General features: G+C 47.7%; 1 protein-coding gene across 2 annotated transcripts in view; it reads right to left on the bottom strand.

The window, feature by feature from the left end:
• DNAH7 (dynein axonemal heavy chain 7) overlaps positions 1 to 14,285 on the bottom strand; it is a 1,167,586-nt gene extending 1,153,301 nt beyond the window's left edge. For both annotated transcript variants that reach the window (XM_069615701.1, XM_069615700.1), the window contains exon 1: positions 13,678 to 14,285. In XM_069615701.1, the coding sequence (XP_069471802.1) occupies positions 13,678 to 13,692 (15 nt within the window). In that variant the 5' untranslated portion in view covers positions 13,693 to 14,285. The remainder of the gene's footprint in view (positions 1 to 13,677) is intronic.
• Positions 14,286 to 14,612: the final 327 nt, after the last annotated feature.

The raw sequence follows: 14,612 nt of genomic DNA on the forward strand, positions 1-14,612 counted from the left end.
ACCGCGCTGCAGGCTGCATCCGTCCATGGGACGCATTGTGCAAAAAGCAGTTTCAGCCAGCTTGGAGCCGCTTGGCAAGATGCTGAGCATCATGGAACTTTTTTTAACCTTTTCGTAAGGCATGGAGGAGATTTGAAGCTACCAGTAAGGGGGAAGACTCAAAGCCCATAGGGCCAGAAGTGGCCAGACCCCCTCCTCCCACAGTCCCCCAGGCTCTCCACGCGGTAAGCGCATCAGGAGTTTAAGGTCCTGGGATGGCAAAGGCCACAGAGAGGAGACTCCCACCTCAAGCCTGGATGAGGACAGCTGGGCGGACCCCTCAAAAGAGTTCAGAGCGGAGGAAAGATCCTTCTTCAGACACAGAAAAAGCATGAAAAGCAACGAAAAAAAGGAAGATGCTGGGGAAGGAATAGCAGGACGTTCGACCTGGACATCCTCGTCTACCCAAGATCGGCCGAGAGGGAGCCACTGGAAAAGATAACTGTCTATCTGGGGAAACGCCTGAGAAACCCCCTAGATAAGGAAGCCAGAAGCAAGTTCAGTACGGAGTGCCTTTGCCTGTGTCTCCCAAATAAGGTAGCTAAGACTCCGGAAATAGATAAGTGGATGCTCACCTTTGTAGGGCGTCATGGGAGAGATATTAAGAAGGGAATTTATCGGTCCTCGAGGGCATGTCAAGAGGCTCCAGGAGATGCTCAAGGGAAGTTGTTCGGTGACAGCTTCATCAAAGACATGATCAAGTTCGCACAGACTTTTGCAGTGCTGGACAAAGCTCAAACCTCCTTAAAGAAAGTCTTCGGGACAGAGTTTATGCCAGGGCTGGCAGAACCAGGGGCCGCTCGGCCAGCAATTCCTTTGGCTACAGGGCTCCCTCCGGCAGAAGCTGGAGAGAGGAAGATCGCAAGCCCAGTCCTTTTTTCCCTTCCAGGGGGAGAGGAAGAGGAAAGGGCTGGAGGCACGGCAGCAAACAGCAACCCGCCACTCAGGTATGAGCTCTGCTTATGCCGCGCAGTGAACTATCAAGTGCGAGGGCCCCGACTGTGGGGGGCAGGCTAGCGCAGTGCGCAGACACATGGTTAAACTTTAACAAGGAAGTGTGGATGCTACAGGCAGTGAAAGGGATCTATCTAGATTTATATCAGCAGCCCACGCTAGCACAGCTGCCCAGGCCCATAGTTCTCTCTGCCAAGGGTCGAGTGACTGCTAGAAGGGATTGTGCAGCTGCAGTGCAAGGGAGCAATAGTGCCAGCATGAGAAAGTCCAAGCTCCTTCGTGAGCAACATGTTTCTGGTCAAGGGGAAAACCAAACTGCACCTGGTGATAAACCTAAGAGTGCTGAACCCCTTTCTAGTATATCATCATTTCAAAATGGAGTGCATTCGCCTCCTGTGGGACACCCTGCAGCCAGGGGATTGGCTTGCAAGGATATATCTGAAGGATGCATACCTTGTGTTGCCCATAGAGCAACAATTCCTCTGTTTCCTGCGGTTCCTATGGCACGGCGAAAGGTGGGAGTTTACCTGTCTCCCGTTCGGGCTGGCATAAGGGCCTTGGTGTTTTACCAAGATGTTGAAGCCAGCTGTAGCCAGGTTGAGAGAGCAAGGAGTACGGCTCATCATCTACCTGGACGATGTGCGCCTGATGTGTCAGGATAGCCAACTGTTGCAGGAGCAAGTAGCGAGCACAGTAGGCCTGCTAGGTTTCCTGATCAGCTGGCACAAGTCGGAAACGACTCTGTCCCAATCCATGGAGTTCTTGGGCTTCGTGGTGGACATGGTGCAAGGGACCCTCAGCCTACTGTTGGTGAAGGTCAATGCAAAGGACTACAATTCCAAAGCTTTAACATAACACAGACTTTCTATCCTATAACATGCAAACATACTGTTAACATGTCTTATGATGGCAGGTCACAGTTCTATTACACGAGATTGACCAACATAGGCATTCTGACATCTAGCCTGCAGAGATACAGGCTGGGGAGGGGTGATTTGCTAAAGCAAAAGGTGAACCCAAAACAGATTTTATTTCCTGGATGGGGTAAGGAAGTTAAGAGGAAATGATGTAGGAGAAGGGACAATGGGTTTATGGAGGCCAGGAGTAAGAGAACATCAGTTTTATCAGCAAAGGATATGTGGCCACTGAGCACTATTTGGTGAATGATAGCATATAGGAAGTAAGTGATGCTATACAACAGCTCAGGGGTGGAGGAGGGATTTGAGGATCACCAGAAAATAGATATAAGGAACTAAAGGAAGAGATGTGTTTGTGAGAGAGGAGGTGTAGAGAGGGGAGCGGACCAAGGATAGACCCCGGCGTGATCCTTATGGGAGGGTGGTGGCGGAGTAGGTGCCAGGATATAGAAACGCTGTGATCAGACAGATAGGAGGCCACCTAAGTGTGGATGATGAAAGACAAGTTTTGAGGGAGTCTGAGGAAGGGAGGGATGACCAATTTAGTCAAAAGGTAGCACTGATAGCAAGGAGAATGAGGACAAACAAGACAATCGGCTTGTGGGCCATAGTGGAGGAGCGAGGGATGTGAGTGAGCACTGTCTCCGTGAAGTGTCTGCTGCAGTACCCAGATGAAATGGCATCCCTGAAACTGCTCCCCGCCAGATAGTTAGTGAAATGCTATACATTTGACAACTAAGCCTGGTTGCTGCTGGAAAGTCTGAAAGTGAAGAGAGGCTCAGAGTAAGCGGTACACATTACATTATTCCATCTCAAAACTGTTGCCCATTTTATGCTTGCTGCCATGTGTGATTTGTATGCTGCGCACCATTGAAGTGCCCACTGGCCACCTCCTCAAAACTGTTGCCCATTTTTAGCTGCCCACTGCCAAAAGGTGCCAGTCCATATAAACACTGCTCCCAGTGACCAACTTAATCACTCCAATCCACCCAGTAGCACACTCTCTGAAACATGTCGCCCACACTCCCACAACGTTCCACCTACACCTTTTCTACCAGCACTTACCACAGGAACCTGAAAACCAATGCCTGTCTGCCTAGCTCCTACACTGAATCACACCACCATCCTACGCAATCCACACCACAGCAAACAAGCCAAGTCTCACCCTATGCCTCTCCTCCTGAGAAATCAAAGGCTATGGCTCACGATCTACCCGCCTCTCACCCAATCTCAAAACACACCCTACAAGACCCCTACTCCACCCGCCATCACCAACACCCATCCCAATGCCAAAAACACCCAGCAGAACTGCTACTCCTACTAGCATCCATACAAAAATCAATCCACAAAACAACCAGGAAACAACTCCAATGTGCACTTATCAATGCACGCTCCTTACCAGCACATGCCACAGAGATTTACGACCTCATCACCGATCTTAACCTAGACATCATAGCCATTACCGAGACCTGGCTACACAAAGCTTCCGGGCCAGCCATCTGCCAAACCCTACCACCAGGCTACATCATCCTTCGCCAAGATAGGGGGAGGGGTTGCCCTAATTCTCAGGGAAACTCTTAATGCCAGACAACTAAAAACCACTGAGGCTGACAACTTTGACATGCTATCGGTTAAAATATCTCCCTCACCAAATGACACCATAAATCTTCACAGTGTCTACCGGCCTCCAGGCCCAACCCTTGACTTCCAATCCAACCTCACCCACATCTTAGGGGATAACCTCAAAACGAACACAAGAGCCATTCTCCTAGGCAACCTCAACTTAGGTTTCAAAGACCCCAAAGACAAGAAAGGCAAAGCGCTCGCTAAAGCAATCCAAGACTTAGGTTTCACCCAACTAGTCAATGACCCGACTCACTCCAAAGGTTGTTTATTAGACTGGATCGTGGATCACAACTGTGCGGCCGACATTAGCTCCAACACGCCGCGGCCATGGACTGACCACCATCTACTGCACTTCTTCATACCCCAAAAAAATAGGAGAGAACCCAAACCCCACTGCGCCAGCCACTGTGGCCAGATCAAAGAAGCTACTCACTGTAGAAAGAATCCTCCCTCTTCTCGAAGCCTCAGCGCTTGCCCATCCCACATCCAACAATCCCACAGTTCTTATAGAGATCTACAACACCACTTTTAAAGAGGTATTAGACACTATAGCCCCACTAGAAAAGAAAAAAGCCAAGCAGATACTTCATGCAAACTCATGGTTCACACAACAACTCCTGGGTGCCAGGCCCACCAAAAGAGCAGCACTAACCGCTTGGCAAACAAACCCCACCACCGCCACTAGAGACACCTACCTCACAGTTGCCAAACAATACAAGCAAGCCATCTCTAAAGCTAAAGCTGCCAACTACAACTCCAGAATTGAGAAAGCAAACTCCCAAGCCAAAGAGTTATTTGCCATTTACAATGAGATTAAATTCCCCCCAACTCCTACACAACCTACCGAGAAAGACGAAACCTGGTGTAATAACATCCAACACGCCATTTTAAATAAAATAAAAACACAAAACAAAATTAATACTCAATTTGTCAAACTGCCTAAAGCCACACCACCAGCATCTAAGCCCTCTGCCACCTCACCAGGCGCAGACGCTCCACATGGCACTAACAAACCTACTCCATTTGCCTTCAGGGAAATTACAATCCCGGAGCCCTATGAAGCGTATCAAACCTTTGCTCTGTAAAGGGGACATATGCCCAGCCAATCTAATCAAAGACTGTGCGTCGGCTCTATCCCCATTTATCACCACCTTTATAAATGCCTCCTTCACCACAGTACCGTCCCCACTTGCCCTCAAGGAAGCCTGGGTACGGCCACTATTAAAGAAACCTACCCTTGACCCTGACAACTACCGCCCAATTACCACTGTGCCATTTGTTAGGCAGAATCACCTGCAGTACCCTTTGGGAACACTACAGGCAATTAGGACTACAAGTGTAAGAACAATTTCACCTTTGGTACAAGCCTGTACTACACAGTAAAGTGGTAGTGATGGCTGAGCAGCCAGACTTATCTCAAGAGTTTAAGTGAGCAGTAGAACAAGTTACACAAAGAACCAGCAAATACAGTGATTCAAATATACACGTACTCAAGGTTTCTTGGTAAAAGAATATACATGTATTTTACACATTTAGTTAGAAAACATTACACTAGCACAAGCAGCTCAATATCACAAACTAATAAACCACATAAATCCAACCGGGAAGTAAATGAACAAGTTTAGCTCCAAAATTAAGTGGGAGCAAAAATGCTACTTCAGATACTTATAAAAGGGAGCAAAAGACAAGCTTTTAAGAATAGACAGCCCAAATACATTCATAGGCAGGGCAAAGGGTTTCAGTTAAATACAACCAGCAATTCTTCACAACAGGCCTGGACCAAAGTCAGTGATCGGGAGTCTTTTGTATAGGATAGAACAGTTCTGGTACATAACGGTTAAGTCTTTGCCACAGATTTTTAAAGGATTTGGCTAGCCGAAAAGTTTGATGAATGTTTAGAGAAGGATGAGCCTTCGTAGTTGAGGAAAGTTTCATGCGCTTTGTCGATGGCCGAAAATATTTCCGGATCGCGTTTGCACAGTACGTTTTCAATGAAGAAAGCTTTAGCTGAGGCAGTTGTTCCTGGCAGGTCCGAGCAGGTCTCCAAGTTCCTGAGCTTCAGTCGTGGGGACAAGAAGGAGGACGTCATGAGGTTCCTGCACTGCCTAGGGATGAGGCCAAAAGCTGTAGCTATCCGGTTTTCAAACGGACCACAAAAGTGATGGGTGGAAGGTTTCGAATGCACTCTGCTGAAAATTCGACCAGTCAGGGACGGTGTCCAGTTGGCTTACGAGTTGGTTGTTCCCACCAAACTCAAGGGAAGAAGTTAACCTTGAAGGGCTTCTCTGTCGATTGGAGTTTCAGGCAATTCGGACCTGCAGCAGGGCTTCACCGGTCATCCAGGAGTTGCAGCAGTCCGCTTCCATCAGCTCGTTTTCGGTTCTTTTATTCCAGTGATCGACTCTGCTTTCCAAGTCCCAGAGACCTGCTTTTAAACAGTTTTCTCCCATTCATTCCAGCCTAGCTGTCACTCACCCAGCAGGATGGCTGTCCTTGCCGGACAGTCAGCCAGCCAATCACACCAGAGTGCATTCAGGTCTTCTAGGAGACTAAGCACAGGGAGTTTCGGCCACCTCCCTCACATCCAGTCCACCCCAGACACTCTGGTACCAGAGGAGGGCTTCAGCACTGAAGCCCTCCAAAGGGCACAAACAAAGGGACCAAACCTGGTTTGGCGCGCAGAGTTACACAGAAGAAGGTTGTTCCTAAAAGAAATGGTGAAAAAAGATGACCGGAGTCTGTTTTTACAGATAGGTCTGGGGCGCCATATTGGAAAACATGGCTGCCCCGATTTTTAGCTACGCTTTTTAGCGGTCGCGAAAAATCACAGTAGTTGATCTAAACCACTGCCACCAGCCATTTAAAATAGGAAAAGGTAACATTTTACTGTTACATGAGTGTTTTGACTCAGGGGAAGCTAAGCAACCCCTCCAGCACTCTATAGGAATATAGTGTGTGCTGGGTCAGTAAATTTAAAGAGACTAGTAAAGTCAATTTAACTTTACATGCTCTGGGAGACGGTAGTCAGTCCCAGAGAAGGTATTTAAACCTTGGGGAGTCTGAAAGACACCCCTGTGCCACTGCACTGAAGGTGCTGTGTGACACACAGAAAAAGATGATGCCACTGGAGTTGTTTTAAAACTCCATAACCAAAGAACACAAAAATAAAACACATGGAAGAGTGGGAAAAAAAGGCTCACACTCTTCCCAGGTAGAAAATGTAATCGCAGAAATCCAGCAAAGTTAATGGGGGTCTCCAAAGGGAAGGGGAATTAGCACATTCTTGAGAATTCTCCCCAACTCCATTCCTGCTGGAAATTCTCGACAAAGCTGCCTACTTACAGATCCAGGCATACCTGGAAACTCACAATATCCTGGGTAAAAGGCAATCGGGCTTCTGTCCGTGCCACGGTACAGAATCAGCCCTATTGGACCTCAAGAACCAATTACTTGAAGCCATGGACAAAGGCAATTCCTTACTACTCCTACTCTTGGATCTCTTGACGGCCTTCGACTTGGTTGACCATAAGATCCTGTGTAAACACCTCACTGAAACAGCACACTTCTCCCCAAAAGCCACCGCTTGGATCACCTCCTTCTTGGAGAGCCGAGCTATGAGGGTCTTCTCCGACCAGGCTTTGCCTCTCCATCCCCCATTGAGTGCGGAGTACCACTAGGATCATGTACCTCCCCCACTCTCTACAATCTTTTCACACTTCCCCTGTTCATCGACCTAGAAGAATTCAGCATAGCTTTTACTAACTGTGCCGACGACACACAAATTCTTCTCCCCCTAACAGGAAACTACGAACAAAACCTAAACACCTCCAGAAGGCTTATGCGTGCATCCAGGCTTGGATGGCAGCTAACGGTCTCTGTTTAAATGGGAAAAAACAGAAATACTACTGGTAGGCCCAAAAGAATCCCTAAAAAAACAACGATAAATACAGCTCCTTCAATATTGAGAACACTGTTATTACAGCCTCTACTGCAGTGAAAACCCTCAGGGTCTATCTGGACTCCACCTTATCTATGGACAGGTAAGTCAGCGCCATCTCATCCTCAGCTGCATTCACAACCAAAATCATAAATGCAGTAAAACCCCACCTGTCGCCAAACAACTGTCTTAATATCGCCAGAGCCACAATTGGCTCAAAACTTGACTACTGCAACATCCTACTCCTAGGCACCTCTGCAAATAACATGAACAGACTGCAAATTGCACAAAACAGTGCCCTAAGAGCCATCCTAAGCATCCCGAGGAGAGAGCACATCTCCCAGGCGAGGAAAGACGCCCACTGGCTCCCAATCAAAGAACGCATAACTTTCAAGGCCCTCACAATCACATACAAATGCCTCGCCCAGACCACCCCAGCCTACCTAGCCGAAAGAATACACCAGGCTCCTGCCTACAGACCAAAACGTGACCAATACTCGCAACTCCTCTCAGTACCAACATTCAACAGAGCTAAAGCTGGCGGCCCCAGCTTCGAAGAATTAGCCCCAAAAGCTTGGAATGCGCTTCGACACAGCTTAAGAAATGAAGAATCCCTCACAATTTTCAGAAAGGTGCTAAAAACAAATCTATTTAACTAAACCATTTCTGAATGGATTGCCTCCAATACAGTTCCATTGTAACCTTGGAACACTCTCAGCACTGACTTTTCAACCTGTGTAATATCTGTTATAACTTGTATTACTGCTTCTGAAATACCGGTACTAACGTGTATTAAGTGAATAATCTGTAACAGCGCCACGATGCCCTTGGGCTGCTTGGGCGCTTTATAAATCCAAATAAATAAATCCCCTTCCCTCCGCTTCCACCTTTGTCTCCCTAATCCTACTCCAACTCTTCTCTTCGGCCTCAGTGCTTTGGAGAGAGCCTGACTGCAATGCAAAGTGCCATACAGGCAGCAAACATAACCAAAGAGACCATGATATCTCGCATCTGCTGTACAGGCATAGCCATCTAGTGCAGGCGGTTTCCATGGTGAGAACAGCAAACTATGTTCAATCTAGAAATCAGACTAGTGCCGGATATATTTCAGAGAAGGAACCCCCAAGAAAGGGAATCATTGGCATTCAGAGACACCGGCACTTAAATTAACCTGCGGTGGGGCTGTGCGGGGTTGGCACATTTCATAGGGCTGAGGGGCATCTCTCGCATAAACAGTTGTTTGGACTGTGCCAGATACCACGGTAGCGGTGCCTGGCACGGGGACTTGTCTTGGATGCTTATTGGGCTCATGTCTGAGGAACTACATCTGGGTCTAGGGGGGCAAAAAGAGAAATGGGGAAGGGAAGGGAAAGAAGGGGGGGGCGGGTGCAAGTAACCCTGAGCAAGAGTGTATAGGTACATCAGGAGGACACGGTTACATGCCTGTTTCTGCATGGATATGTGGTTCCACGCAGGAGGTGGGTGGAGCAAGAAGTGTTGGTGAAGAAGTAGAGAGACCGTGTATCAAATATCGCCATGCACAGGCATGCAATCCCAGCAAGGATCCCAGTGAACACTGGAGCTTCCCTTCGATAGCTAGGTAGCACAGCACGTGGTGCGTCATTGGAGTGGAAATGCATTCACATTTAAGGACCTCACACACCTGGCATTGCAGGTGTGGACAGAATGAATGACAGGGTGAAGATGGACATGCACTAAGAGGGGTGAGCCGTATAATATTAACTGAAGCTTAATAAATGTGCATTGTATGTCTCGTTCTAGAAACTACTAGGGGGTGTGCACTGCCACTGTCCCTCTTTCCTCTGCCCCTCTTGATAGGACTAGACGTTCATCATCCAGGCTATTTCTGAGATCATTACCACAAAGTTCCTCTTACTCATCATAGTCCTTACTTTTCAGGCACCCCACCTCAAAAATAGGAACCCTTTTTGCAAAAGAAATGTGTTAAACCCATGCCCATACACCTTGGTAGTATCAATATCTCAACATTGGCCCTAACCCCCTAAAATAATGTTTCCTGTCCTTCAAGGCGTGCAGAGGTAATTAGCAGGGCAGGTTTCCATCACTTATGAGAAGGACTGGAAACTTCCCTGTGTAGTTGCGGGGTGAGGTACTCACATTGTAGGGGTTCATGTCCTTATGTATGGACCCTCCTATGCTCCGCTGCTGTTCTTATGCAGTGTGGAAAGGTAACCAGAGTATATTTCAGCACTCCTGGGTATCCAGCTGGGCAAGGGCGATGGGTTGAGGTGTAAGAGCATCCAAAGTCTAAATGTGGGGCTAGGACAATCAGAGACTGTCCCTGTGCCGTCGGCAGGAAGAGGGTCGGGAACGGATGCAGTCCCCCGCTGCATCTCTTAATATTATGCATAGGTGGTAGTGGGGGCATGCACTCCAAGACATGTCCCGGGGATCAGATCTAACCACCAGGGGCATTCACCAGAGGCGTGGCTAGGGGGGTTCTAGGGGGCGGAGGGTTATAGCCCCGGGTCTTTTGGTTGTAGGCCTGGATAGAAGCTCAGGGGCTACAACTAAAAGGCTAGCTAGCCCGACAGTCCCGACATTAGCATAGCCCCTGATCTGTTCCAGAACTAGCAACACCTGTGGCATTCACAAATCCAGCCATGATAAAAGGAAGAGTTCTATACGTGTCAGTGTGTCTACCCAACTGTGCAGATACACTGTTGCAATGAATTCTCATCCAAGAGAGTACCCAGTGAAGCTAAGCATGCGGCGGGATAGAGCGATGCTGATCCATCCAGTAATTCTGCTGCGCCTAAGAAGAACCAGCCTCAAAGAGAGGAATGCCCTTTGGAAAATAGTCTGAGAGAGATCATGAAGGACACTCTCAGAGAAGCTTGTGGGCCTTACAAAAAGAAGAGGCAATTAAGAAGGGCAAATTACTCCTCTTTGTCACAGGAGCCCAACTCCACCCTCCGAGGACGGAGACGGTAGAATATCCCAGGGAAAAGCTTACAAATAAGGAAACTTTGCAAAAGCGAGTATTTAGGAGCTCAGAGGATAGGCTTCAATCAATTAGATGAAGAGGTCCTTCATCTAGACACAAGATAAGGCAACTCCTGAGGCGGTTTCGAAAGATTCTGCCTGTAATCCCCTTGCAAGCAAGATCCTATATGATTGAAAAGTTCCAGGGGGAATTTCCATGCCCATGCCATCGTTTATGTCCCAACCGTACCTCTGGCAGGAGAAGAGGACATACTTCCTCCTGGACGTAGATATATTCTGTGCTCCACAAGAAGGCACAAATACCTGGGGGTGTTAATTATAGCGGCTAAAGGGGAAGATATAACTTCCGCCCGTAGTTTGCAATTGGCAGACGCGTGTCGTGTTTCTCACCTGCTGAGGGGCAAGTGATTTCCCTGAAAAGGCTGAGCTATAAAGGCTATGTTTAGTTTTAAGGGAATTTCTTCTGCAACAGGAAGCTTCAGCAATGGTTGCAAGTACAGGTAACAAAGCGACATGCGTGGTTGTGCCCCCATTGAAAAGAGAGCACCTCAGAGGATTGCTCTCTCTTTGCCAGCCTGTATATCAGAATTTCATTTTTTTCATTCTGGTGACAGAGACAGTTCAAGGATGATCCCTGAAATTCTACTAGGGAGAATACTCCCTCAAACCTTCCACACCAGCGAAAACCATCGCTGGTGTGGAAGGTTTGAGGGAGGGATGGTACAGGGTGCAAGATGGAACACGCAGCGGTTGAGGTTGTGGGTCGCTCAGGGAATCCAAGCTGTTATGTGAGTGGAGAGATGTAGAGGCAATATTATGAGCCCTGAAGCCATTGTCAGCCAAGGATTCAGGGGAATGCAATACATGAAAGCCAATAAAACTGCCATCGCCAACATAAATCAACAGGGAAGGAGCAGGTGCAAAGTCCTGCTCAGATATCTTCAGCCAAAGGGTTTAGGCAGACCAACACCTACCCTCCCTCGCCCCATTGGCAGAATGTTATATCAATGGGCAGACTATATGGAAGCCTATATGTTAAAAAGACAATTTTACATATCACATGATTTGAGCATATTTCAGAGTATCTTCACATTTCCCTGCGAGTTCAGCCAATCATGGTTTGAACTGTTCGCCTCACCTACCCTGATCCTGTATGTATTTTCCAGACGCGTGTGCCTGGGATTTGGATGAATTTTCACTTTCATGTGCCCAGTGACGCCTACCTGCACATCCGCCTCCCCTTGGGTGCTGTGCAATATCATGGACCATGCAGTAAGGGTGATTCTTGAGGTTCCTCATGGGCTTAAGTGAGCTTGCTTCCCTCTCCTGATCGTATTGTCCATGTCTCCCTCGCTGCTTCTTCCACATCTCCCCCTGTGCTGCCAGCAGATCAGACATAAGATGGTGGTACTCTGTGGTGCACCCCCTTTTTTTAGCCGAAGGTGCTGGTCTAACTTGCACTCATATTGTAATTGGTTATTTATAATGCGATTAATACCCAGAGGTTTCGAAGCGCGGACCCAGGGATCGAACCTGTGTTGCACCACATCGTCTTGCTTCCAAGGCGAGCGCATTGCCCCTGAGCTATCCTCCAGAGACCAGAGGTCATCCTTTCTCCATTCTGCTTCATTGAATGCTGTGTAGATTGGCCAATCATTAATTTAAAAGGAGGAGTGCTAAAATATGTAAATAAGACACATTTCGAGAGGCCTTGTATTCAGCGCCCTTTTTAATACTTCACTTAAGCATAAGAAGGCTTCCCGAGTTTCCATCTGTAGATGGCTGAGAACCACCATTGCCTCGGGTTACCCACTTTCCAAAATGCCCAAAAAAACATTCAGCACGGCATTTAAGTAGGGTAAGAATTGAGGGGGCCCTCATTTGGAGGAGTGGCTTGTGGGATGGGCGTGGCCTAAAAAAGTAAACAAACCATAGTAAGGTACACAAATATATAAATGCATGTAAGTATTTATACATATTTGTATGCGTACCTTACTATGGTTTGTGTAATATGCAAGCATGCAACAACCCCACTTTTAGCCCCAGCTGGCCCCACCCACTTAAAGCACTGGCGGCAATACCCAAGGGCTGCCAGGTTCCCGGGTCAAGCTCAAGGGGTGCCAGTCTTTGGGAGATGTGCAGAGCAGCTGCCATGGCAAACCACAACATATTCATGCAGCATTCTCATCCATCGTGCTTTTGGTATGGCCGTTTTATAAGCTTTCTCCAGTGAAGGATTGTTTACAGATATGCGTAGTGACTGAATACATTCTGGTGTGGGTTGCAGCTCTTTAACGTAGTCGGTGTGTTTCCTTCCATGGGTCGCTCGTGACGTGCGGGCGACTGTGTTGATATGCCTCATAGGTAAGGACTGAGACGAGGAAGAGAGGTGGGCAAAGGTAGGGGAGCAGTAAGGCTGGGGAGTAGAGCGCTAGGTGCAGGATAATCGTATAGCAAATAGAATTCTTGCATGGCGTCATAGTGCCACTTCAAGCTGATGAAGAGTAAAGGGGAAGCATGTTGGGTGGGTTGTTTGTGCACTAGTGCTTCCAGCCTTGGAAGGAAAGTGAGGAGAGAGATGGGGATGGCTGGAGTCAGTTTGAGATTTATGACGTGGGGTTTGCGGATAGCATCCTACCCATCCCTAATGCCGATACATCAATACTGTGTTAAATGCATCATTGATAAGGGCAAGAGGGGTGGCTGGGTGGGCCAAAGGGTTAGGCTTTCTGTTTTTCTTGGCCGTTGGTTCGTGGCGATAGGGCTTGTAGGTTTCTTTTACAAATAACTTCGAGTATGATCACAACAGCTGAGAGCAAATTCGTTGCATCACTGAATACATATTTTAACAATTTCAAGTAACTTGAAATTCCTGCAAATCAGTCAAGTTTATTTCATGGCATAATTCATAAGTAGAAAGCACACTATGTATACAATCATCGAGCGTCTCAACATCCCCTCGCGGGATTGAAAAGGAAGTGAAAACACAAACACACACCTATAGCGTATCTTTAGGTACCGAAAACCCACGACGCCTTAATCAATTAATTTCAGATTGGAATGAAATGAACCCTTCTCTAACAATGTTTTCAGAAATTATTTTCCAAACAGAGGGTGCAAACAGCACAGACAACAGTCCTCAAAACACATACAATTTCATAATTCTAATGATTACACAACCATGAAATAATGTCGATATTAGTGCGAGTTCCTTACCTGGTCAGTGCTCATTGTGGGGTTAGGCAAGATGAGCCGTGGTTGCCCGCATTAGAGATTTTCGGGAAGGTCTCTGTTCCACCCCTGATTAATTAAACCGAGTGCCCTTGGAGACAGGCGCTTGCAGGGCTGCTGGGGTATTTGTTGGTGCGACACAGGCACTCTCCTCCTTCTGGTGCTCCACGGGACGGAAGGGACATTCCTCTCCACACAGTTAGAGACAGAGTTGTTCCATGGAATACAGAAGCTGCCGATGTTACGTCCAGAAGCTTCTCTCCCTATTTGCCTTGAGCCTGGACGTTTGCTGGTGGCTTGCCGTGTGGTTTCTTGGTTCTGCCTCTTGTATCCGTGAGGGTCAGAGCTCTACTGCTCACTCGGGTAAAAAGTTACAGCTGTTGACATGCAGTTGCTTAGCAACCCCTGAAGCACGGATTGCTGCTCTCCATTGCTGGTCCTGGAAACGGGAATCACAACCGTTCACTTTGCCCTGAAGACCCATGCGCTGTAAAACGCGGCACAGGAGTCCAGCGCGCGGTATACATGGAAGCGGTCTGCACGTTGGTATAATGAATTCGGGGCGTGTATTTGAAGAAAGCTGCCTGGGCCGGCGTCGCAGTTTGTAAAGTTACTTTGGTTGCCATAGCGGCCGTGGTTGCTATAGCGCCCGCTATAGCGGAACTTCTTGCCGTTCTGTGGCGCCACCGATTGGCTGTTACGTAAACTTTGACATTGCGTGCATCGTGACATCTGATTGTGCCGGGTTGGTCACAATGCGTTCCAAATGTAAACGTGTTTCGTTGGTTACTGCTGGGTTGAACATGTGGCATTTGAAGTGTGTTTTGAAACACCAGCATTCCTGTTGACCGATCTCGAACTTCAAGTGTATTATACATCTTTTTTTTAACCACCTTATTGGTGACATAAGCACAGGGTTT

This window comes from Ambystoma mexicanum, chromosome 9 (assembly GCF_040938575.1).
Source record: "Ambystoma mexicanum isolate Mex_15411 chromosome 9, UKY_AmexF1_1, whole genome shotgun sequence".
Taxonomy (NCBI): Eukaryota; Metazoa; Chordata; class Amphibia; order Caudata; family Ambystomatidae; genus Ambystoma; species Ambystoma mexicanum.